The sequence below is a fragment of the Saccopteryx bilineata genome, chromosome 4 (genome assembly GCF_036850765.1).
Source record: "Saccopteryx bilineata isolate mSacBil1 chromosome 4, mSacBil1_pri_phased_curated, whole genome shotgun sequence".
Taxonomy (NCBI): domain Eukaryota; kingdom Metazoa; phylum Chordata; class Mammalia; order Chiroptera; family Emballonuridae; genus Saccopteryx; species Saccopteryx bilineata.
This window is the reverse complement of record NC_089493.1, coordinates 64247378-64270059: the sequence shown is the minus strand read 5'-3', so window position 1 is coordinate 64270059 and position 22682 is coordinate 64247378. Positions and strand designations below refer to the sequence as shown.

At 40.6% G+C, this 22682-nt stretch overlaps 1 protein-coding gene and 2 pseudogenes across 5 annotated transcripts in view; all 3 read right to left on the bottom strand.

Moving 5' to 3' along the window:
• NEDD4 (NEDD4 E3 ubiquitin protein ligase) overlaps window positions 1-22682 on the bottom strand; it is a 141105-nt gene that overhangs the window by 99818 nt on the left and 18605 nt on the right. For 3 of the 5 annotated variants that reach the window (XM_066276189.1, XM_066276190.1, XM_066276188.1), the window contains 2 exons: window positions 15865-15943; window positions 15729-15767 (listed from right to left, as the gene is read on the bottom strand). The exons of 1 other annotated variant lie outside the window; for it this stretch is intronic. In XM_066276189.1, coding sequence (XP_066132286.1) covers window positions 15729-15767; window positions 15865-15943 — 118 coding nt within the window. The remainder of the gene's footprint in view (window positions 1-15728; window positions 15768-15864; window positions 15944-22682) is intronic. One more of the 5 variants, XM_066276192.1, reaches the window with a different exon arrangement.
• LOC136335089 (cytochrome c oxidase subunit 7C, mitochondrial pseudogene) lies at window positions 4653-4841 on the bottom strand (annotated as a pseudogene).
• On the bottom strand, window positions 18505-22508 carry LOC136333899 (serine/threonine-protein phosphatase 2A 56 kDa regulatory subunit delta isoform pseudogene; annotated as a pseudogene).

Genomic DNA, 22682 nt, shown 5'->3' with positions numbered 1-22682 from the left:
TCTTCCACTTAGCATAAGTGTTTCCACTTCTCTTTATAGGGAATAATGTTCCATTGTAGGTATACACGCCATTTTGTTTATCTATTCATCTGGGTTTTTTTTACCTTTTCACTATAATCAATAATGATGCTATGAACATTCATGTATAAGTTTTTGCGTGGACATATATTGTAAGTACATTTTTTTTTTTTTTACAGAGACAGAGAGAGAATCAGAGAGAGGGATAGATAGGGACAGAGAGACAGGAATGGAGAGAGATGAGAAGCATCAATCATCAGTTGTTTTTTTTTTTCGTTGCAACACCTTAGTTGTTCATTGATTGCTTTCTCATATGTGCCTTGACCACGGGCTTTCAGCAGACCGAGTAACCCCTTGCTTGAACCAGCGACCTTGGGTCCAAGCTGGTGAGCTTTTTGCTCAAACCAGATGAGCCTGCGCTCAAGCTGGCAACTTTGGGGTCTCGAACCTGGGTTCTCCACATCCCAGTCTGATGCTCTATCCACTGCGCCACCGCCTGGTTAGTCTGTAAGTACATTTTAAAATAAAAACTGTAGCCTGACCTGTGGTGGCGCAGTGGATAAAGCGTCGACCTGGAAATGCTGAGGTCGCCGGTTCGAAACCCTGGGCTTGCCTGGTCAAGGCACATATGGGAGTTGATGCTTCCTGCTCCTCCCCCTTCTCTCTCTCCTCTCTCTCCCTCTCTGTCTCTCTCTCTCTCCTCTCTAAAAATGAATAAATAAAATAAAAAAGGAAAATAAAATATTTAAAATAAAAACTGTAAAAAGTTGAATAAATTAGGCAAATATTTTTACAAGCATTAAGCATTAGATAACTGAAGTATCTTAGCATTTTTATTTACTGTTTTTTTGTTTTTCTATTTTGTTCCTCTATACAGTTAGCTATTTATAATCAATAAATATAAAAATAAATTATAGATACATAGCAATAGAAGAAAAAGCCAAATAATCAAAAAGTTACATAGTGAGTTATAAATCTCTCTTTTATCCTTGTACCACCATGAGAGAAAATACTGCAAACAGGTTCTTTGGTCCTTCCAGAAGTATTTTCTACAAATCCCAGCATTTGAGAGGGCATTTTAAAATTTCTGTTTTTACACAAAATGTTGTATTACATACACAATGGTTTGCACTTTTCTTTCTTTGTTTAACATATTTTGAAACTAATGCTCTGTCAGTATATATACATTTGCCTTTTATTTTTAATTATTTATTAATTTAGAGAGACAGAGTAAGGGAGAGAAACAGAAAGATAGAAACATCGATCTGTTCCTATATGTGCCCTGACCAGGGATTGAACTCATAACCTTTATATATTGGAACTATGCTCCAACCAACAGAGCTATCTGGCCAGGGCTACATATGTCTTTTAAAATACCTGATGTGGATTTCAGTATATAGATGTACTTAGTGCTTTATTAATGGGGTGTCCCCTTCTTCCTAGCCAAAATAATTCTGATTTTATTCAAATACATGCCAGGGATAGATAGCCACTCACTACCCTCAGGGACTGAATCCTAAATCCCCTAAGCCTCAAGGTAACTCAAGTCTCCTGACCAAAAACACTGGCTTAGAAATAAGCACACGATACCTGGCGCAAGAGATATGATCTAAGTCTCCTAGGGGAACTTTTGGAAGTTTCAAGAAAGACACAAGGGAAACACTCTCCCATTTCTGCCTCTGGACATCATCAAGGGAGGCTATGACATTTGGAACTGCTGCAAACACCTTGTGACCATGGACAGAAAGCCAGGAGACTCCCAGAGAGTCTTGGTCAGACACGACTGTTCAGCTGCTACAGTCACCACCCTTCCTCTATGTGTGCTTCTGGTGGTTAGAGATAATAAGTGTGCTTTTTGTTTAAGACAACATTACCTGTTACTTCAGATCTGTTACTTGAAGCTGAAAGCATCCTAAATGATACACTTACTTTCTCAAAGGGCCTTTCCTAAATCCCTAGATTTAGGGAACCCCCTAAACTCTCTAATTTCCTCCTGACTTTTACTCCCTAGCACCTAGTTTTTACTTTCACAATGCACAGCACACTGGTAATTATTTTAAGAAACTTGTTCATAGGGGTCTACAGTAGACAGTAAGCTTCACTGAGAGGGGGCAGGCTGTAGCCATTTCATTAAGCAGCATTAGCAAAGTGTCTGGGAAACAAGCATAAAAAAAATCACACCAACTATGTGTGTGTGTGTGTAGGTGGAAGAGTATAAACAATCAATAAAAATACCAGAATATCACACAATCAGTAGTGGTTTTATGGAGCTTAAATTAAGGCTGATTTTTATTTCTCTTTATAAAAATATCTATTTTGTACAAGTTACACTGCTTCTGTAACATAATACAAATATATACATGAACATATACACGTAAATATAACGTGATGAGTATGAATACTAAAGACACAAAACGAGCACCGCGGGAACAGAGGGAATGGAGTGGGGCTGCCCTTTCATACATTCCTGCACTACACGTATGCAGAGTACACAGTGTCTACACTGCACCTAATGGGACTTTTCTCCCTTCTGTAACTTGCCTCCGTTGGTCTCATCTGAGCAACTGTAAGCAGTATTTACTATAATTTGTTATTGAGCACTAACTGCAATTGGGAGTGTCCCCTGTTTGTCTCTAACAATACCAGCTCTCCAGAAAAACTTTGTACTTCATGTTTTCTCAAAGATATAAAGGCTCCCTTCAACTCCTGACCACAATTTCCATTTGACCGAATGCCCAATAACCAAGCTTTTACTGTGGTATATTTTCTCAATAGATATTTTTATGTGAATATATTCAACTGAAAATATTCTGGGCTATGTAAAAATAATGACATAAAGGACAAAGAGAGCCTGACCAGGCAGTGGCATAGTGGATAGAGTATCAAACTGGGACGTAGAGGACACAGGTTCAAAACCCCAAGGTTGCCTGCTTGAGTGCGGGCTCATTCAGCTTGAGCGCAGGCTCAACAGCTTGAGCACGGGGTCACTGACTTGAACGTGAGATCATAGACATGATCTCATGGTCACAGGATTGAGCCCGAAGCTGATGGCTTGAAGCCCAAGGTCGCTGGCTTGAGCAAGGGGTCACTCGCTCTGCTGGAGCCTCCCCCAACCCCCCCCCCCCCCGTCAAGGCACATATGAGAAAGCAATCAATAAACAACTAAAGTGCCGCAATCAAGAATTGATACTTATCTCTCTCCCTTCCTGTCTGTCTGTCCCTATCTGTCCCTCTCTCTGTCTTTGTCTCTCTGTCTCTGTCTCTGTCTCTCTCTCTCTCTCTCTCACACACACACACACACAGGACAAAGAGGAAAACAGGCGCCCATACATAATAATGTCCTTTGTACAGAGAGTACTAAGTCATCATGTATTTTCAGTTCTTTATGTAGCTGTGATAAATTAACATTGATCCACACAAATATATCTAGTTATCCTTGCAATGAATTTGCAAAATTCTGATAGAAATAAATGTGCTGCCTATGATCCCAGAATAAAGTAATGCTGGCTAGAACACTTGCTAATAGTGAAATTATGGTAAAAGAAACAATAGTAAAAGGCAGTAGAATCATGAACCTGGTTTATCACTTACAAATGACCTTCTTTCTTATTTTTGTGGTAGTATCTCTAATTCAAAAGTAGTTCTGACTTACAAGCATCCTTTTTTTTTCATGCCATAAATTTATTTACAAACACATCCAGTATGTTGTGTTCAATAGTTTAATACATTTTTCTTTCTTTATTTATTTATTTTTTTTTCATTTTTCTGAAGCTGGAAACAGGGAGAGACAGTCAGACAGACTCCCGCATGCGCCCGACCGGGATCCACCCGGCACGCCCACCAGGGGCGGTGCTCTGCCCCCCAGGGGGCGATGCTCTGCCCATCCTGGGCGTCGCCATATTGCGACCAGAGCCACTCTAGCGCCTGAGGCAGAGGCCACAGAGCCATGCCCAGCGCCCGGGCCATCTTTGCTCCAATGGAGCCTTGGCTGCGGGAGGGGAAGAGAGAGACAGAGAGGAAAGCGCGGCGGAGGGGTGGATAGAAGCAAATGGGCGCTTCTCCTATGTGCCCTGGCCGGGAATCGAACCCGGGTCCTCCGCACGCTAGGCCGACGCTCTACCGCTGAGCCAACCGGCCAGGGCTTTAATACATTTTTCAAAGAGACTGTACCTCTTAAAATGATCTTATCCGTTTCACGGATTAACGAAAACATCTTTATTATTATTATTTTTAATTTTTTTTTTTCATTTTTCTGAAGCTGGAAACAGGGAGAGACAGTCAGACAGACTCCCGCATGCGCCCGACCAGGATCCACCCAGCACGCCCACCAGGGGCGACGCTCTGCCCACCAGGGGGCGATGCTCTGCCCATCCTGGGCGTCGCCATGTTGCGACCAGAGCCACTCTAGCGCCTGGGGCAGAGGCCAAGGAGCCATCCCCAGCGCCCGGGCCATCTTTGCTCCAATGGAGCCTTGGCTGTGGGAGGGGAAGAGAGAGACAGAGAGGAAAGCGCGGCGGAGGGATGGAGAAGCAGTTGGGCGCTTCTCCTGTGTGCCCTGGCCGGGAATCGAACCCGGGTCCTCCGCACGCTAGGCCGACGCTCTATCGCTGAGCCAACCGGCCAGGGCAACATCCTTATTTTTTAAGCAGTTGGTGTCTTCCTATGAAGAAAGAAGCAGCCAATCCAGACTCAAAGAATAGTGTTATCATGGCTAGTAACTGCCACTTATCTTCCACTGTAAATGGCAAACTCTTCCCTGGGCCCTCCTCATAGCGGCTCCCATGGACCACAGAGGTTGTGAACCTCCGAATGCTCTGTCCCATCCTTTATACTGTTGAAAGCCTTGCCAAAATCGCAGAAACAGAAAGCGCAAAAAATGGCGCCATCACACCACCTCCCTTTCACACAACCTTGTTCTTTCACAAGCATCCTTTCTCATTATATGTCAAGATTAAAAATAATGGAAAGATTTTTAGTTATAAATGTAATTTTAATTTTTTTAATTAAAAAGTTTAACTACAATTTTAATTCCTCTAACAGATAGCCATATTTTCTATTTCTTTCATACTGGTTTTGCTATATTTATGGCCATTAAACTAGTATCTTTTCCATTGTGCTAAGTTACTAAAATTATTGCCATCGAGTTGTCCACAGTATGACCTGATTTATTTTTTTTGTTTATACAATGTTCCTTCATTCCTGATATTGGTCATTTGAGGGTTTTTTTGCCTTTCTCTTTTTTGGCCTAGCTACAGCATATGAAAAAATGACATTGATTTCATTAACTTTCTGTAATTTTTATCTATTTTCCATTTCATTAATTTCCATTCTTATTCTAATTTCCTTCCTTCTACTTATTTTTTATTTTTATTTTTTGCTGGAGTTATAAACCTGGATAATTGATTTTTAAATTTTTTTTTTTTTGTATATAAGTATAGAAAGGTATAAATTTTTCTAAGCACCAAGTTAGCTCATCCCATATTTTTGATATGTTATGCTTTACCAATCAGTTAAAATGTTTTCTAAACTTCCTTATGATTTCTTTTTTAAGCCATGGCTTTCTTTTTTCTTTTTTTTCTGCAAGAGAGAGATAGAGCGGGACAGACAGACAGGTAGGGAAAAAGATGAGAAGCATCAATTTTTCGTTGCAGTACCTTAGATGTTCAATGATTGCTTTCTCATACGTGCCTTGACTGAGGTGCTCCAGCCAAGCCAGTGACCCCTTGCTCAAGCCAGTATCCCTGGGCTCAAGCCAGTGACCTTGGGCTTCAAGCCAGCAACCTTTGGGCTCAAGCCAGCAACCATGGGGTCATATCTACGGTCACACGCTCAAGCTAGTGACCCTGTGCTCAAGCTGATGTGCCTGTATTAAGCAATGGCTTATTTAAAATGTTGCTTAATTGTCCCAAAGTTCAGAGGTTACTGGTTCAATCCCTGGACAGGGCACATACAGTGTCAGAATGATGTTCCTGTCTCTCTCTCTCTCTCTCTCTCTCTCTCTCTTTCTTGCTCTCTCCCCCTTCCTCCTCCTTCTCTAAAATCAATTTTTAAAAATTTTAAATGTTTCTTAATTTCCAAATATTTGTGGATTTTCCATATATATATTTGTGTTGCTGGATTCTTTTTTAACTCTGTTATGGTCAGGAAACATATTCTGTTGAATCTCAACCTTTTAAAATGTACTCAGACTTGTTTTATGTCCCAATAGATGGTCTCTCCTGGTAGATGTTCCATGGGCATATAAAAATGTATATTCGTCAGATATTAAATGTAATGTTCTATACATGCCAAATAAAGTTGAGTGATAGTGTTTTTCAAGTCTTTTATGGCCTGACCAGGTGGTGGCGCAGTGGATAGAGCATCGGACTGGGATTCCGAGGACCTAGCTTCAAGACCCCGAGGTCGCCAGCTTGAGCACAGGCTCTGGTTTGAGCAAAAGCTCACCAGCTTGGACCCAAGGTCGCTGGCTCAAGCAAGGGGTTACTCAGTCTGCTGAAGGCCCACAGTCAAGGCACATATAAGAACACAATCAATGAACAACTAAGGTGTCACAATGCATAACGAAATACTAATGATTGATGCTTCTCATCTCTCTCCCTTTGTCTGTCTGTCCCTGTCTATCCCTCTCTCTGACTCTCTCTCTGTCTCTGTATAAAAAAGAAAAAACATTAATGGTGTGACTGGTGGTGGCACAATGGATAGAGCATTGACTTGGGACACAAAGGTTCCAGGTTCCAAACCCCGAGGTCAATGGCTTGACTGTGGGTTCATTCGGCTTGAGCACAGGGGTCGCTGGCTTGAGCATGGGATCATCAATATGATCCCATGGTCACTGGCTTGAGCCCTCAGTTCAAGGCACTTATGAGAAACAATCAATAAGCAACTAAAGTGACACGACTACATGTTGATGCTTCTCATCATCTCTCTCCTTTCCTGTCTGTCTTTCTAAAAAACCTTTTTTTAAATTAATCAAAAGCCCTGGCTGGGTAATTCAGTTGCCGGGAGCGTCATCCTGATACACCAAGGTTGCAGGTTTAATCCCTGGTCAGGGCACATATAAGAATCAACCAATGAATGCATGGATGAGTAGAACAACAAATCTCTCTCTCTCAAATCAATAACTAAAAATTTAAGTGTTTATTAATCAAGTGTTTCTTAGTATTCCATTTTATTTCCTTTATTGGATATTTACCTATAATTTTGTTTTAATTTCTTAGTAGCTGCTCTAAGGATTTTAACATATATCCTTAAACATCACAATTGTAACAGAGTTAAGGCACTTGGATCTTTTTCAGAAATCTTTCCAGAGAACCTGCATAGATGATTGACAGCCTCTAGTTGACCATACACCTTTGAATTTACCTATTGTGTTCTACTTGCTTGCTACCAAAGACTGGGCAGAGTGGAGGTCCAACAGGGCCATTCTTGCCCGACACAGGACCTCTCTAACAAACAACCTTTGTTGGGAAACTCTCCATGAGCCCAGATGAGACTTTCTCAAAATGGTGCTGCAGTGTAAGCCTCTTCTTCTTCCTCTCCAATCCTTTCTCACCTGTCCTTGCACAGGTGTTAAGTCTACATCATGATGAGAAGGTTCTCCTCATTTCTGTCTTCCATCTTTGACCTTCACAGGTGCTTTCCTAATAAACCTCTTACACATTTAATCCCATCTTAGTATCTGTTTCTCAGAGGACCCAAGCCAACACTGATGGTATGGGTAATTGGGTTTTAGGACCAGCCCACACTCACCTGGCAGGCCAGGAGTCTCCCCCCCCCATCCTGAACTGAATGTGGGACACATAGAGTTCTAGGAATAAGGTGATAGCCCAGTTCCTAAAGATTTCTCCAGTAGTGTCCTGGGGATATGTCCTGGTGGAGGTGAACACCCTTGCCAGTGTGATGTTCTAAAGGCACTTGAAAGATGTGGGGAGAGCAATGCCTACAAAAACAATGGAGTTGGCTAGTTATTTCTATGCTGTATCAATGACTTACAGATAGATAACGAGAAATCAAAGGCAGTTAAACAGTTAAAGGTTAAATGTAAGAGACAGAGGGCCCCTTTGGTAACTTAGAAAGAGACCTGTATTTCCTGGAGTAGAAAAGAAGACACAACTGAGGAGAGTCTCAACTCTGGCAAAGTTGCAGAGCTCACAGACTAATAATGCTCAGCCACTACAGGTCTAATACTATGTTCTAGTCAGAGCCCTGGCTGAGAAAACCTGGGCTCCTGATGTGTGGGATAGGAGGATCTGGGGGAATGCTCCTGAGATTTTGGTCCTGCAGGTCCCTAACTCTCAGAGCCTGCAGAGTGGCCGATCCCTCTGTTATAAGAGCTAGCACTTCCCTCACGCGAGAGCACAGGACCGAGTCCTCTCTCCACAGAAAGAGGGATCTCTCCTCAGGAGTTTCTCTAATTTCTCTTCTGGATGTCAAGAAAATAACCAGTGTTAAATCTCAGCATAACCCAACTGAGCCTGATAAAGGATGAAGAAATTATTACATCTGGAAAAAGCTTCAAGAATTAAACAACATGTCCTAGCAGGAGCCAGAGAATACCCCTTGGACTACAATGTTTGAGCAAAGGAGCAGAAACTTAAGACTAGATAAGTAAGATTTCATTGACTTGGGATTTAACATCCTGTCAAGGACCCCATGAGATGAAGCAAACTTACTGCTAGGGTGGCTCCTGGGAGCCTGAAAGCATGATGAACCAAGTGGAAATGCCTGAACTGCCCTGGCAGATGGCAGGACAAGGAATCAAAAGGGTGGTGAAAGTGGCCTTGCTAGAATGAAAATATGTATGTATATTAATTACATGAGGCCAAAAGAACTATTAGACTTTTGGGCCCAGACAACACACCATTAATTAACCATAGTCAACAGGCGTGTTGGTGAAAGGGGCAGCAGCAGCACCAAGAAGTGCAGTGGTGGCTTTCTACTGCATGCTGGGACTGACGGTAGGCGAGGGGTCACAGAGCTGGGCTCCTTAACAGCAAAGAGATGATCCTCCCCTTATCCAGTAATAGAGGCCAGCTGGTGGCATTTCACTGACAGAATCAAGGGGCCTACAATTATTATAATGACCAGGCAGACGAAAGGGGCAGTAGGGCAGACCTGACTTGACCTGCAGAGTATAAAGCATGGCATCCCTAGGGCAGGTGGCCAATGAAGGTGCTGCTTAACACATACAGTCACAAGAAGACAACAAAGAAGTACTGTATGTGGCTAAAGACAGTTTCTCCAAGTAAAGAGAAAATCACAATCCTTTGTCCAGTTCCCCAATCTGAGCCAATATGTTGATCCAAAGCCCACTGACTAAAGAAGTGACCTCATCCTTAGAAGGAAGATTCTGCATCACTGTAGAAAGGGTATATTGTAATGATTCTTACCTTCCTCCTCCAAAAGGCCTATGGCCATTTATTTTGGTGATCATATACCAGGGAAAATGAATACTCAGACATATTGAGGACTGTTGGAAACAGGGTCTGGGCTGACACCTAGAAACTCAAAAGCATCATCATGGCTTCCCTATCAGAGCAAGAACTTTCAGGGACCGGATAATGAAAGGAGTCCTGACAAAGTTCAGCTTACACAGAGTTCTCTGGTTCTGTGGATCCACCTAGTAGTCATTTCCCTGGTTTACAAATTCAAAATTGGGAACAAGATACTGGAAGTTGGATCTCCTCACCATCCCCACCACATTGATTTCATGGCTTATAGGACATGAGCTCATAGTGAGAAGGGGAAGCCTCTGAAATTGTCCTCCCTCTGGTGAAGATAGTAAATATAAAACAATATCAATTAAAAATGACAACAAAAGCATAAGCAACAAAAGAGAATAAATAAATACTAGAAAAAAATAGATAATTTTTAATCAAAATTAAAAACTTTTGTGCTTCAAAGGACACCATCAATAACATCAAAGAACAGCTTACAGAATGGGAGAAAATTTTTGCAAATCATGTTTCTGACAAGGAACTTGTAATGTAGAAATATAAAGTACAACAACTTGCCTGACAGGTGGTGGCACAGTGGATAGAGCATATCGGAATGGGATGTGTAGGACCCAGGTTTGAAACCCCAAGGTTGCTGGCTTGAGCGTGGGCTCACCAGCCTGAGCACGAGGTCGCTGGCTTGAGCATGAGATCACAGACATGACCTCATGGTTGCTGGCTTGAAGCCCAAGGTCGCTGGCTTGAGCCCAATGTCACTGGTTTGAGCAAGGCGTCACTCACTCTGCTGCAGCCCCCCCCCTCCCCCCGGGTCAAGGCACATATGAGAAGGCAATCAACGAACAACTAAGGAGACTAAGGAGCTGCAACGAAGAATTGATGCTTCTCATCTCTCTCCCTTCCTGTCTGTCTGTCCCTATCTCTGTCTCTGACACACACACACAAACACACACACACATACACACACACTCACACGCACAACTTAATAACAAAATGGCAAATAACCCAATTATAAAACGTGCAAAAGATCTGAACAGACATTTCTCCGAAGATATACAACTGGAAAATAAGCTCATGAAAATATGCTCAACATCCTTAACCACAGAAAAATGCAAATCAAAACTACAATTAGATACTATTTCATACCAATTAAATACTAGTTCTTACCCACAAGGAGGGCTATAACAAAAAGACAGATAATAACAAGTATTGTCAAACATTTGGAGAAATCAGAACTCTCGTACACCATTGGTGGGAATGTAATATGGTAGAGCCACTTTGGAAAACTGTTTCGTAGATTCCCAGATGACCCAACAATTTCACATCTAGATATATACCTCCCCAAATGAAAAGCTATGTCCACACAAAAACTTGTACACTAATGTTATATTTATAGCACCATTATTCATTATAGTTAAGAAGTGGAAAGAGCCTGTCCTGTGGTCATGCAGTGGATAGAGCATTGACCTGGAATGCTGAAGTTGCCAGTTTGAAACCCTGGGCTTGTTCAGTCAAGGCACATACGACAAGCAATCAGTGAACAACTAAAGTGAAGCCACTATGAGCTGATGCTTCTCACTCCCCTGTCCATTCCTCTCTCTGAAAATTAATGAAATCTTAAATTAAAAAACTTTTTAAAAAGTGAAAAGAACCTAGATGTTCATCAACTGAGGCATGGATAAATAAAATGTGGTTATCCGTAAAATGGAATATTATTTGGCAATACAAGGATATGAAATACTGGTACATGCTATAATCGGATTAAACCTTGAAAACATTACGCTAAGTGAAAAAAGTCAGACACACAGGACCATATATTGTATGATACCATTTATGTGATATATTCAAAATAAGCAAATCTAAGAAATAGAATGCAGACTGGTGGTTGCATGGGAGAAGGGAAGGTGTTGAGGAAAACAGGGAGTGACAGCTTGTGGGTATTAGATTTCTTTTTGGGGTGATGGAAATGTTCAAAAGATGATTTTGGTGATGGTTGCACAACTCTGTGAACTAAATTCTATACTTTGAGTGAGTGAATTTTATGTTATGTGTATTAAATCTCAAGGAAGTGGTTTAAGAAACCAACAAAACCACTCCAAACTCATGGGAATGTTAGAGGTTAGGACCACCAGAAAAGACCTAAAGGATGCAAGTGTGGCTCCTATAATATGTTCACTTCATTTTCTAGTCTGATCCCTGCAGAAACCAGATAGATCCTGGGGAATGACTCTACCTGCATCCAAGTAATAGCTCCAGTCTCCTGCTGGTTCCTAGATCCAAGGAGTCCAGAATGTCCTTGCAGCAGCTGTAGACTGGTTTGATAGGACCCTTGCTATGTCCCCTGCAAAGTGTGCTCCCTTTGGGGACTTGGACCTCTAACTTAGCAGAGTCTAGAGTTCTAGGAATGAGAAGCACATAGTCTTCCACTGGGTCTCTGGCAATAATGGTAAGTGGAACCACTCTTACTTCTACTTTGTTCCTAGACCAGTGTATACTTTCTGTTGCAAACAGAGCCTCATAGTGAGGTCTCTGGTGTAATGAATAAACAGGCACCCCATCTTTGCAGAGTACTGCTTCCATATTGGTGCTTTGGTTGTGCCTTCAATAAGCCATTCCAACACTCTGAGGCTGCCTGCTTCTGGAAGGTGAGGCAGGTGATGTGACCAGTGGATCCCACGGTCAAGGATTCATTCCTGCACCTCCTTCTCTGTGAATTGGGTCCCCTGGAAGGATAAACTGTCGTGTGTATGTCCATTCCTATGAAACACGCATTCTGTAAGCCCCCAGATAGTTGTGCTGGCTGAGGTTCTGCAGATAGAAAAGGCAAACCCATATCCAGAAATAATTTAAGGACAAATATCTGGCCCATTCAGGATGGTTGGGACCAATTTAGTAAACTTACCACAAAGTGGCTACAGTCATGAGGTTTAATAAGTGGTCTGCAGTTATATCTTCTTATAAAGTTTTTGTCTGCTTTTGGTATCAGGGTAATAGTGGCCTCATGAATAAACTGGAACGTGTTCTCTTTTATTCTATTTTCAGAAAGACATTATAAAAATTGAAATTATTCCTTATGTGTGTGGTAGAATTTAACAGAGAAACCATCTGGGCCTGAAGTTTTCTTTGTTGGAGGTTTTTAACTTTAAATTCAATTTCTTTAAGAAACATAAATCTATTTCTCAGGTAATCTATTTCTTCTTAAAATTTTGGTAGTATGTGTCTTAAAAAATTGGTACATTTTATTTAAGTTATTAAATATGGGCACAAGGTTGTTCACGGTATCCCGCTTAATGGCTATATCCATTTAATGTCTATAACAGGGGTCCCCAAACTTTTTACACAGGGGGCCAGTTCACTGTCCCTCAGATTGTTGGAGGGCCGCCATATACAGTGCTCCTCTCACTGACCACCAATGAAAGAGGTGCCCCTTCTGGAAGTGTGGCAGGGGGGCTAGATAAATGGCCTCAGGGGGCTGCAGTTTGGGGACGCCCGGTCTATAGGTTCTGGAATGATGCTACTTCCTAGGTGAAATTTAGATTAATGGTTCAAGATCTTTCTTCTTTTCTAATGTAATTTAATGTTATATGTTTCCCTCCAAGCATTGCTTTAGTTGTAGTCTATAAATTTTGATTATTTAATTCTGTTAAAATATTTTTTAATTTCCCTGAAGAGTCTTATCTGATCCATGGGTTATTTAGAAGTATGTTGTTAACTTCCAAATATTTGGGGATTTTTCAGATATTTTTATGTCAGTGATTCCTACTTTAATTATATTATAGTCAGATATCCTTCTTTGCATGATTTCTATTCTTTTAAAATTGCTAAGGTTTAGTTTTTGGCCCAGCTTACTCCATAAATATTTCATGTGCAATTGAAAAGACCATGTATTCTGCTGTTTTGGGGTGAAAAGTCAATTAGGTAAAACTTAATTGAGAGTGTTAGAATTTCTATTTTTTACTGAATATTTTGTTCTATTTCTACTTATTGACTTTTGTCTATTTCTACTGTCTCTCAATACCGAATGTATTGAATTCTCCTAGTTTAATGGTATATTTGACCATTTCTCCTTTCAGTTCTACCATTTATTGCTTTATCATTTTGAAGCACTGATCTTGGGGGCACATACAAAAGACTTCTTGATGAATTTGCTCTTTTTAAATTTGTTTTTGGCTTTTGGGCTGTATCTCATTATTTTTTAGTAGTTGTACTAGGAATTACAGTATATATACTTAGCCTTCTACGGTCCATTTCAAGTTAATATTGAACCACTTGAAGTACAATGCAGAAAAGCCTTGCAACCTGCAACCAAAAAGTTCACTCTACCCTCACCCTATTCTGTATGGTTATAATATGTACTATACCGACATAAACTAAAAACTCTGCTAATGTCATCATTTTTCTTTCAATTGCCATATATATTTTTAAAAACTCAGAGGAAAAAAAATAGTCTATTATAATGAAAGACATTAACTATTTTTGTTGCTTTTGTTTCTGATGTCTTAAATTTACCTCTGATATCACTTACCTTTAGCCTAAAGAAGTTCCTTTAGCATTTTCTTTAGAGCAAGTATGCCAGCAATAAATTATCTTATTTTTTCCTCAGACCCAAATGCCTTTATTATATATTATCATCCCTGAAGGATATTTTTTTAAATATGGAATTCTGAGTTGACCATTCTTTCTCCCTTTCTAACTTACTTACACAGTTTTATTATAGTTTCGGATGAGAAATGCATAGTTATTGGAACCATTGTTCCCCTATGCATGATGTGTTATTTTCCCTGGCCGCTTTCATGATTTCTTCTTTTTCTTTGATTTCAGCAATCTGATTATGTGTCTGAACTTTGTTTTCTTTGCATATACTAGGTTTGGATTTCACTGAACTTCTTTAATCTATAAATGCATATCTTTCACCACATTTAGAATTTTTTGGCCATTTTTTCTACAATCCTTACTTTCTGTTCTTCAAATTAGATAACTTCTGATTTCTTTTTGAGAAAGAGAAAGAGAGAGAGAGGAAGGAAGAGAGAGAAGCGTGAACTCCCTGTTCCACCTAGTTGTGCACCCATTGGTTGCCTTCTCCTTCGTGCCCTGACTGAGGCTCAAACTGGTGACCTCGGGATCCAGCAGGTGCCCCAGGGGTCAAACTGGCGACCCCAGGATCAGGCCAGAATCTCTGGGATCGAGCTGGCCAACCCGAGGATCCAACCAGTAACCTCGGCACTCCAGGACAACGTTCTAGCCACTGCTCCACCGGCCAGGGCTCTGCTGATTTTTCAAGTTCACTGATTCTTTTCCCTGTTATCTTCATTTTGTTATTAAACTCATCTAGTGATTTTTAAAATTTCAGATATTATATTCTTAAGTTTTAATATATCTATTTCATTCTTTTCTATGGTTTCTATTTCTCTGCTAAGAACATCTATCTTCCCATCTATCATAAGAGTGTTTAGCTTTCCGTCATGGAGCATAGTTATAGTACTTATAACAGCTGCTTTGTAGGGTTCCACTGATAATTCCAATGTCCAGATCATCTTGGGAGTGACATTTCTTGACTGCCTTTTAAGAATTGGCCATACTTTCATGGTTTGTTGTAGATGAGATAATTTTGGATACATGTTAAATATTATGTGGTGAAACTAGATCCTGCTAAAAACCTTAATAGCTTTACAGCTGTGTATAGAGAATCAGGATAAAGACTCTGACAGACAGGCATGTGGAGACATTGTCAGTTTGAGGGCCCTCTGGTGGAGCCTGAAATAACTGCTAACTGCAGTGTGCTCTTAGGGTAGTGTGAGGCAGTGTAAAAGGGAAGGCAGGAGTTTGCACGAATGGTGTAAAAGAAGAAATGTGTACACTTACTAGTAGGCCCTCATCATCTCTTGCCTGGATCAGTCTATTTAATAGATGACTGGGGAGCCACAGATATTACATTATCTTTAAGGGAAACCACCAAAATATGCTAAATTGGAATAAGATGACCATATAGTCTCTAAATCAGAATTCAATTAGAATAAGGTAAATCCAAGGTTTTAATAATCTTTTACCCCTTCGTTACCTTACATATATAGTTTTTCATAATAAAATAAATTACTCCAGGGCCATGTTATCTTGGGAAAAGCCTAGATTTAACTTTTTAAATTTTAAAAAATCTAGACAAATTCTTATCAGATACATTTTAGAACATTATAAGTGAATACTCATTCCAACCTATTGAAAAAAATTTTGTTATTTTAATGAAATAAAATGCATACTTACCCTGAACAGTATTTCTTCATTCCATTTTGGATTCAAACTCTAAAGACAATAAACATAGCATAACTAACTTTTATATTTTGTCATATAAAAATAAAACAATATATTTAAAAATGTTTTGAATCCTGCTAAGTCTGACCTTTTTAATGGTTTTCGTTTGCACACTTGTTAAAACGCCTTTCATTGGGTCATATAATGTCACTCTCACATAAGGATCACTGTTAAAATTGAGAAAAAAAAATTAATGGTTGCTTATTCCCAAACTTGGATTACTCAAACTATAAAAATCATAGAACTTTCCTTGTTAACAATTTCTACAATAATTTCTACAATTAAAAGTAAAGGTTTCCTAGGCAGAACTAAATATTAGTAATTTTTGCATCTTGTTATAAAGCTACTATACCATGTGAGTGAAATATGCAAAGAATTACAAAGCAAACCTTTTATGCACAACTTATTGATTTCAAACCTTTTTAGTTGTTAAAATTTTTATTTTATTTATTATGTTCTTTCTTCTTTTGAGTTAAGATGGTTAATTCAATGATTTTCAAGAACTAGCTTTGCAAGACCTCAGGTTGTATAAACTCTTTTTACAAAATAAAGGCAAAGTGCTTTCAGTTCAAAATAATGGTCATATAACCCTTTTTACAAGGAGACATAGAAAAGGAAAAGCAAGACTTTGCCCATTTTGAAGTGGCCTTTTTATCATACTATTATTGAGTTACAAGAGGTCTTTTCAGATTATGAATTAAAGGCAGTCGTCAGATATATGTCATGAAAATATTTTCTCCCCATCTGTGGCTTGCCTCGTCGTTTTCTTAAATGTGCATCTTTCAAACAATAGAAGTTTTCATTCCTGATGCAGTTCATTCCCACATTTTTCTTTCTTTTACGGTTCACCTCTTTTAAGTCCCATTCAAGAAATCTTTGTGTAACACAGTAGAGAAAATATTTCCTCCTATGTGTTCTTTCAGAAGTTTTATAATTTTACTTCTTACATATTTTCAATATGTTATGCGGTAAGGAACAAAGTTATGTTCCATACAGAGAACATTTAAAATATAAACACAACTAAGTTGAAATACAGTGAATACAAAGAAATATGCCATGCAAACTGTAAGCATAAAAAGATATGTCTGATAAAATACATTTCAATTGGCCCTGGCCGGTTGGTTCAGTGGTAGAGCATCGGCCTGGTGTGCAGGAGTCCCGGGTTCAATTCCTGGCCAGGGCACACAGGAGAAGCGCCCATCTGCTTCTCCACCCCTCCCCCTCTCCTTCCTCTGTCTCTCTCTTCCCCTCCTGCAGCCAAGGCTCCATTGGAGCAAAGTTGGTCCGGGCGCTGAGGATGGCTCTGTGGCCTCTGCCTCAGGTGCTAGAATGGCTCTGGTTGCAACAGAGCAATGCCCCAGATGGGCAGAGCATTGCCCCCTGGTGGGCATGTCAGGTGGATCCCGGTCAGGCGCATGCGGGAGTCTGTCTGACTGCCTCCCTGTTTCCAACTTCAGAAAAATACAAAAAAAAAAAAATACATTTCAACACAAAAAATTATTTGCAGACATCTCATAACAATAAAATAATAAATTCATTAGGAAGATATAAAAATGATGAATTTATATGTGCCTTTTAACTGAACTTGAAAATATATGAAGTGGCCTTGTCTGGTTGCTCAGTGGATAGAGCGTCAGGCCAGTATATGGATGTCTCAGGTTTGATTCCTGGTCAGGGCATACAGGAGAAGTGACCATCTGTTTCTCACCCCTCCCCCTTCTCTCCCTCTTCCTCTTCTCTCCCTCTTCTTTTCCCACAACCAGTGGCTTAATTGGTTCAAGCATCAGCCCCAAGTGCTGGGGATGGCTCAGTTGGTCCAAGCATATCAGCCTCAGGTGCTAATAATAGCTCAGTTGATTAGAGCATTGGCCCAAGATGGGGTTCCGGGCAGATCCTGATCAGGGTACATGCAAGAGTCTGTCTCACTATCTCCCCTCTTCTCACTTAAAATTAATCACAGAAGAAATAGAAAACTTGAATAGCCCTATGTTGAACAGTGTATAACAATATATGACCAGGTAGAAGTTTTCCTAGGACTGCAAGATTTGCTCAACATTAAAAAAAATCAATTTAATTCATTATATTTATATAGAAAAAAACACGTGATCATTTTAATAGGTGTAGAAGGTGCATTTGACAAAATCTAAAACTATATGTGATAAAAAATGCTCAGGAAGCTAAGAATAAAATGCAAGATTGACTTAACATTTGAAAATTAATCAGTATAGTTCACCATATTAACAGAATAAAAGAAAAAGACAATCAATTCAATAAAAGCAGTAGAAGCATCTGACAAAATTTAAAACCTATTCATGATAGAAACTATTAGTAAACTAGGGACAGATGTGAATGTTGTAATCCTGATTAAGGTTATCTGTGAAAAACCTGGAGTTAACATCAACTCACTGGTGACAGTCCTGAAAACTTTCTACTTAAACTCAAGGATAAGACAAGGTTATCTGCTCTTATACTCAATTCAACACTGTACTGGCTGTTCTAGTAATGTATGACAAAGAAAAGTAATAGAAGTCTGAATACGCTGAATAGGAAGGGGGCGGCATACCCAGCTGTCTGAGCAGTAAGCATCTCAGTGCTCAGCCTGTCTGTACTAGCCACAAGGAGGCACCAGCACAGTTTGAAGAGAAGAGAGACTACTCTGTCGGTGTCCCTGCTTCAAGTACTGCATCACCCTCCCCAGAGTAGCTAGAGACGCTGGCCTTTCCCCAAGTCAGCCAGTGGGAAGCGGAAGGTGGAGGGCAAGGGCAACGTCCCAGGGCTGACTGGGTGGTGGCCCTGTGGAGGGAAGGCGAGTGTCCGAGAACCTCCTGGCTGGAGTTAAGAACTCTTCCACCCGCTTGTGAGTCTCCAGTTCCTTAATGGCCACATCTTGGGGTAGCTCTGACTTCCTCTGAAGAAGCACCTTCTCCCTCTTGATGTCCTTTAGCATTTGCATGGCCTCCATCTCCACTGTCCCCTTCAGAAGTTGGATGTCCTCTGCCATGGGGGTGTCCGTCTCCACTGAGTACACAGGAGGCAGTGGTGGTGGAGCTCAGAATGTGGAATACTGGGATTAAGTCGGGCCAGCTCCTCAACCTTTTGCTGCATCTCTTCTTTTTCCTTCTTCGTTCAGAACTGGCCCTTCTGTCTCCCTGCCTTGTATTGTCGTGCGCAGTCCTCAGAAAGCTTCTGATTCATCTCCACTCAAGTCAGTCTGTGCACTGTCTTGTTCCAGAGGCTCTCGGAGTTCCTGCAGAGTGCAGGGAGCACGCTGGGGAGGCTCCGGCTGCACTGTCGCTTATCAGGCTCACGATGTACTCATTGTTCCAGTAACGGAGCTCTGCCACCTGCAAAGGGGGGCTGGAGGCACACTTGGCAAGGCTGATAAAAGAGTAGTTTCATCGCTCTGCTGAGCTCTGGTTCAATGACAACCAGAATCTCCTAGCTCACTCAGGAACATCACCTCCTTGGGGCTCTAGGTCTTCAGTCAGAACTTCAGTCCCACACTCACTGGCTCAGTGAGACTGCTCTCCTTCTCCAAGAATCATACCACATGGTATGCCAGCTGAGGGTGGTGACACTCAGGGACTTGGCCTTGTGAAGGGGAAGCAGGGCGTGTATAAGGAACACCTTGTGCTCTTACTTAAGGGGTTGGGGCAAAGGCATTGATGCTGCTGCCTGGGATCTGCAGGAGCTCAGCAACATCTCACAGAGGTCCTGTCCCACCGATGAACCCGAGAACATGTGGTTGGTCTGCCTACAGATAGAAGTCCAGAGCCCTAGAAGCTTGCCACAGATTCAATGCAAGATGGTCTTGAAGAAGTCCCGCTCAAACAGGTCCAGGAGAGCAAGGACAAACTTCTCTGCTCAGTGTACTTCTCTGCTATATTTGGCTGGAAATCGGGAGACTCAAGGATACATAAGAAAAATTCATACACAAGCTGGAGATGTGGGCAGTGGGCTTCTTCCAGAGAGGGTTCATCTTCCTCTGGGACAGACTCGCCCCATGGGATTCGATGAAGTTGTCAGTATTCAGGAGAAATTCCCTGAAAACATGGTGGCAGCCACAGGGTAAACGGCCTCAGTGACAGCGATGGATGGTACATACACTCCACCATTTCATCGAGTCCTGCTTGCTTCACCTCCTTGAGTTTGAGGGCACTGAGTGGGTCCAACATAAAGTCAAAGAGGATACTGTGCTAGGGATGCCTCTGGAGAAAGGGCTTCTACTGCTCCTGGGTCGGCAAATCTTTTGGGGCCGGATGGTTCTGCAACTCCCGGTTCCAGTCTGGCCGAGACAGAAGCCACAGGAGGTTGCCTCCTTCCTGACAACCTGGGGCCACCCTGCCTGTGCTGAGCGCATAAGGGTGGCACGCTGGTGGTGGGACGCTTGCTGGATGGCGGTGGCTGAGACTGGGGCTGTGGTTGGGCCTCCTCAGCACGGCCTCCTCCGCCGTTTTTGCCCAAGCTCCTGGACGTGGCTGTGCTTTTGATAACTTTGAGGTGCTCCTTCTCTTTCTTCAGTTTACAGGGGATCTTGGCCCCTCCGGCCCCAATCCGGCTCCCGCTCTGCTCGGCTGCACTGGGCGGCTCAGTGTCTGTTTGCCACCGCCTGGGCGCTGCACCCCATTAATGTTTAATGTAATTATTGATATGATTTGATTTATGCCTACCAGTTTATTTGTTCTCTATTCTTCCTCCTCCCCTGTTTTTCTTATTCTGGCTTTTTGTTTAATTGGGTTTCTTTTCTAGGAGTTTCATTTTAAAATGTCTGCTGCCTATAATTCTTAACAGTACTTTTAGTAGTTTATCTAAGTATTACAATGTACAGTCAATTTTTTATTCCACTTACACTTAAATTTGTACCACTTTGATAAATGGATCCATAACCCCCACTTACCCCTGTCCTTTATGCTACAACTGTTATATATATGCTATCTACATATAATATATAAATTGTTTACATTGTGATTTTAACAGGCCTGTTTTATTTTTTTTTAAGTTATGATGAAAACAACAAAAAAGTCTGATTACTCCCAGATATCTACCATTTCTGATAATTTATTCCTTTCTGAGGATCTGAGTTTCCATGTGTGACCTATTCTTTTTAGCTGTAAGAATTTCCTTTAGTTTTTCTTATAATACCAAAGACAGTCTCATAGTTTTCTTTTATCTGAAAATGTTATTTTGTCATCATTCCAAAAGATATTTTCACTGACAATAGAATCCTGGGTTTGATGCTTGTTATTCTATTGTTCTATTTTCTTCTGGCCTCCATAGTTTCCTGTGAAAAGTCAGTCCTTAGCTAGATTGCAATTCCCATTTATATAATATGTCTTCTTCTTCTCTTTTGTCAGGATTTTTATTTATATGTGGCTTTCAATAGTTTGACTACTATTTGCCTCAACATGTTCTTCTTAGTGTTTATCCTGCTTGGTAGTTTTGATATATTTGTATCTTTCATCAAATTTGGAAAAAATTGGCCATTATTTCTTCAAAAAAATGTTTTGTCTCATTCTTTCTCTCTCCTCTCTTTTTTAAAAAAATTTTCTGTTGATTTGAGAAAGAGAGAAAAGATAGGGGAATGGACACACAGAGAGAACAGAGAGGGGCAAGAGAGAAAGAAGGTGGGAGGGTGGGTGGGAGAAGGGAAGAGAAAGAGCGAGAGAGAACCATCAATTTGTTGTTTGACTTAGTTGTGCATTCATTGGTGGCTTCTCATCATATGTATCGTAACCAGGATTGAACCCATGACCTTGGTATGCTGGGACAATGCTCTATCCTCTGACTCACGTGGCCCAGGCCCTCTCTCCTCTATTTCTAATGTCTTGTATGTTAGGCTGTTTGATATTATCTAACAGGTCCCTGAAACTCTGTTCATTTTTTAAATTTTCAGTATTTGCTCTCTCATTCTCTAATTGGGAAATACAGGGTGGGGCAAAGTAGGGTTACAGTTGTGAGTACATGAAGCACATAATTCAGAATACAATAATTATAAATAATAATACAAGAATAAGCCGTGTTTTGTGTACTCACAACTGTAAACCTACATTTGCCCACCGTGTATTTTCTATTCATCTATCATAAATTCCCTTCATCTCCATTCTGTGGTTGATTCCACCCAAGAATCTTAATTTCAAATATCGTATGTTTCTGTTCTAAAATTTTCACTTTGTATTGTTTCTTTCGTTCCTGAGATTTCCAATCTTTTAAATTTATTTTTGGTATGTTTTCTTTTCTCTACTAAGAATATGTTTCATTTTCCTAGATCATATTATTTTGGATTATAACCAGGACATAACAAGTGAGAAAGATTCTGTAATTTTTCTCTGATGGGTATTTGGTGGTTTTATTTTATCATGCAATCAATCATCTTATTTGGAAAAGAACCACCTTGTTTCTTGGGCAGGAAGTCTGATCTCTATTCCTATCTTTTGTCTTTAGCTGAATTGCTTTGAATCTACTACGTATGTGTCATTCAGGGTCAGCAAGATGTCAGTTGACAAGTTTGGGGCCATCTTCTCTAGTTCTTTTCCTTCCAAAATCCCTTCTATTGCCATGCCTTTTTTTTTTTTTTTTTTTTTCAGATTAAGTCTGGTTTCCCAGGCCATGAAGACTACAATTTTTCCAGGTGTTAACCCCACTTGGCCTCAAACTAACTCATAAAATTGGGAACTTATTCCCACCTCTCCCCGAGGACCCCACTAGACTTTGCCTGCTCTGTTCACTCTCCATTGCCTTCAGGTTGCTGCTTTTGGCGTTATGTTCAGAGTTTATTGTTGTTATCTGCTAAAGAATTAGTCTGTTAGAATTTTATCAATGCCCAGAAGTAGAACTCATAAATGTATCTTATGAGTTGTACATTTGTTTGTTTAATTTTACAAATTCAGTAATTTAGACATCAAGGAA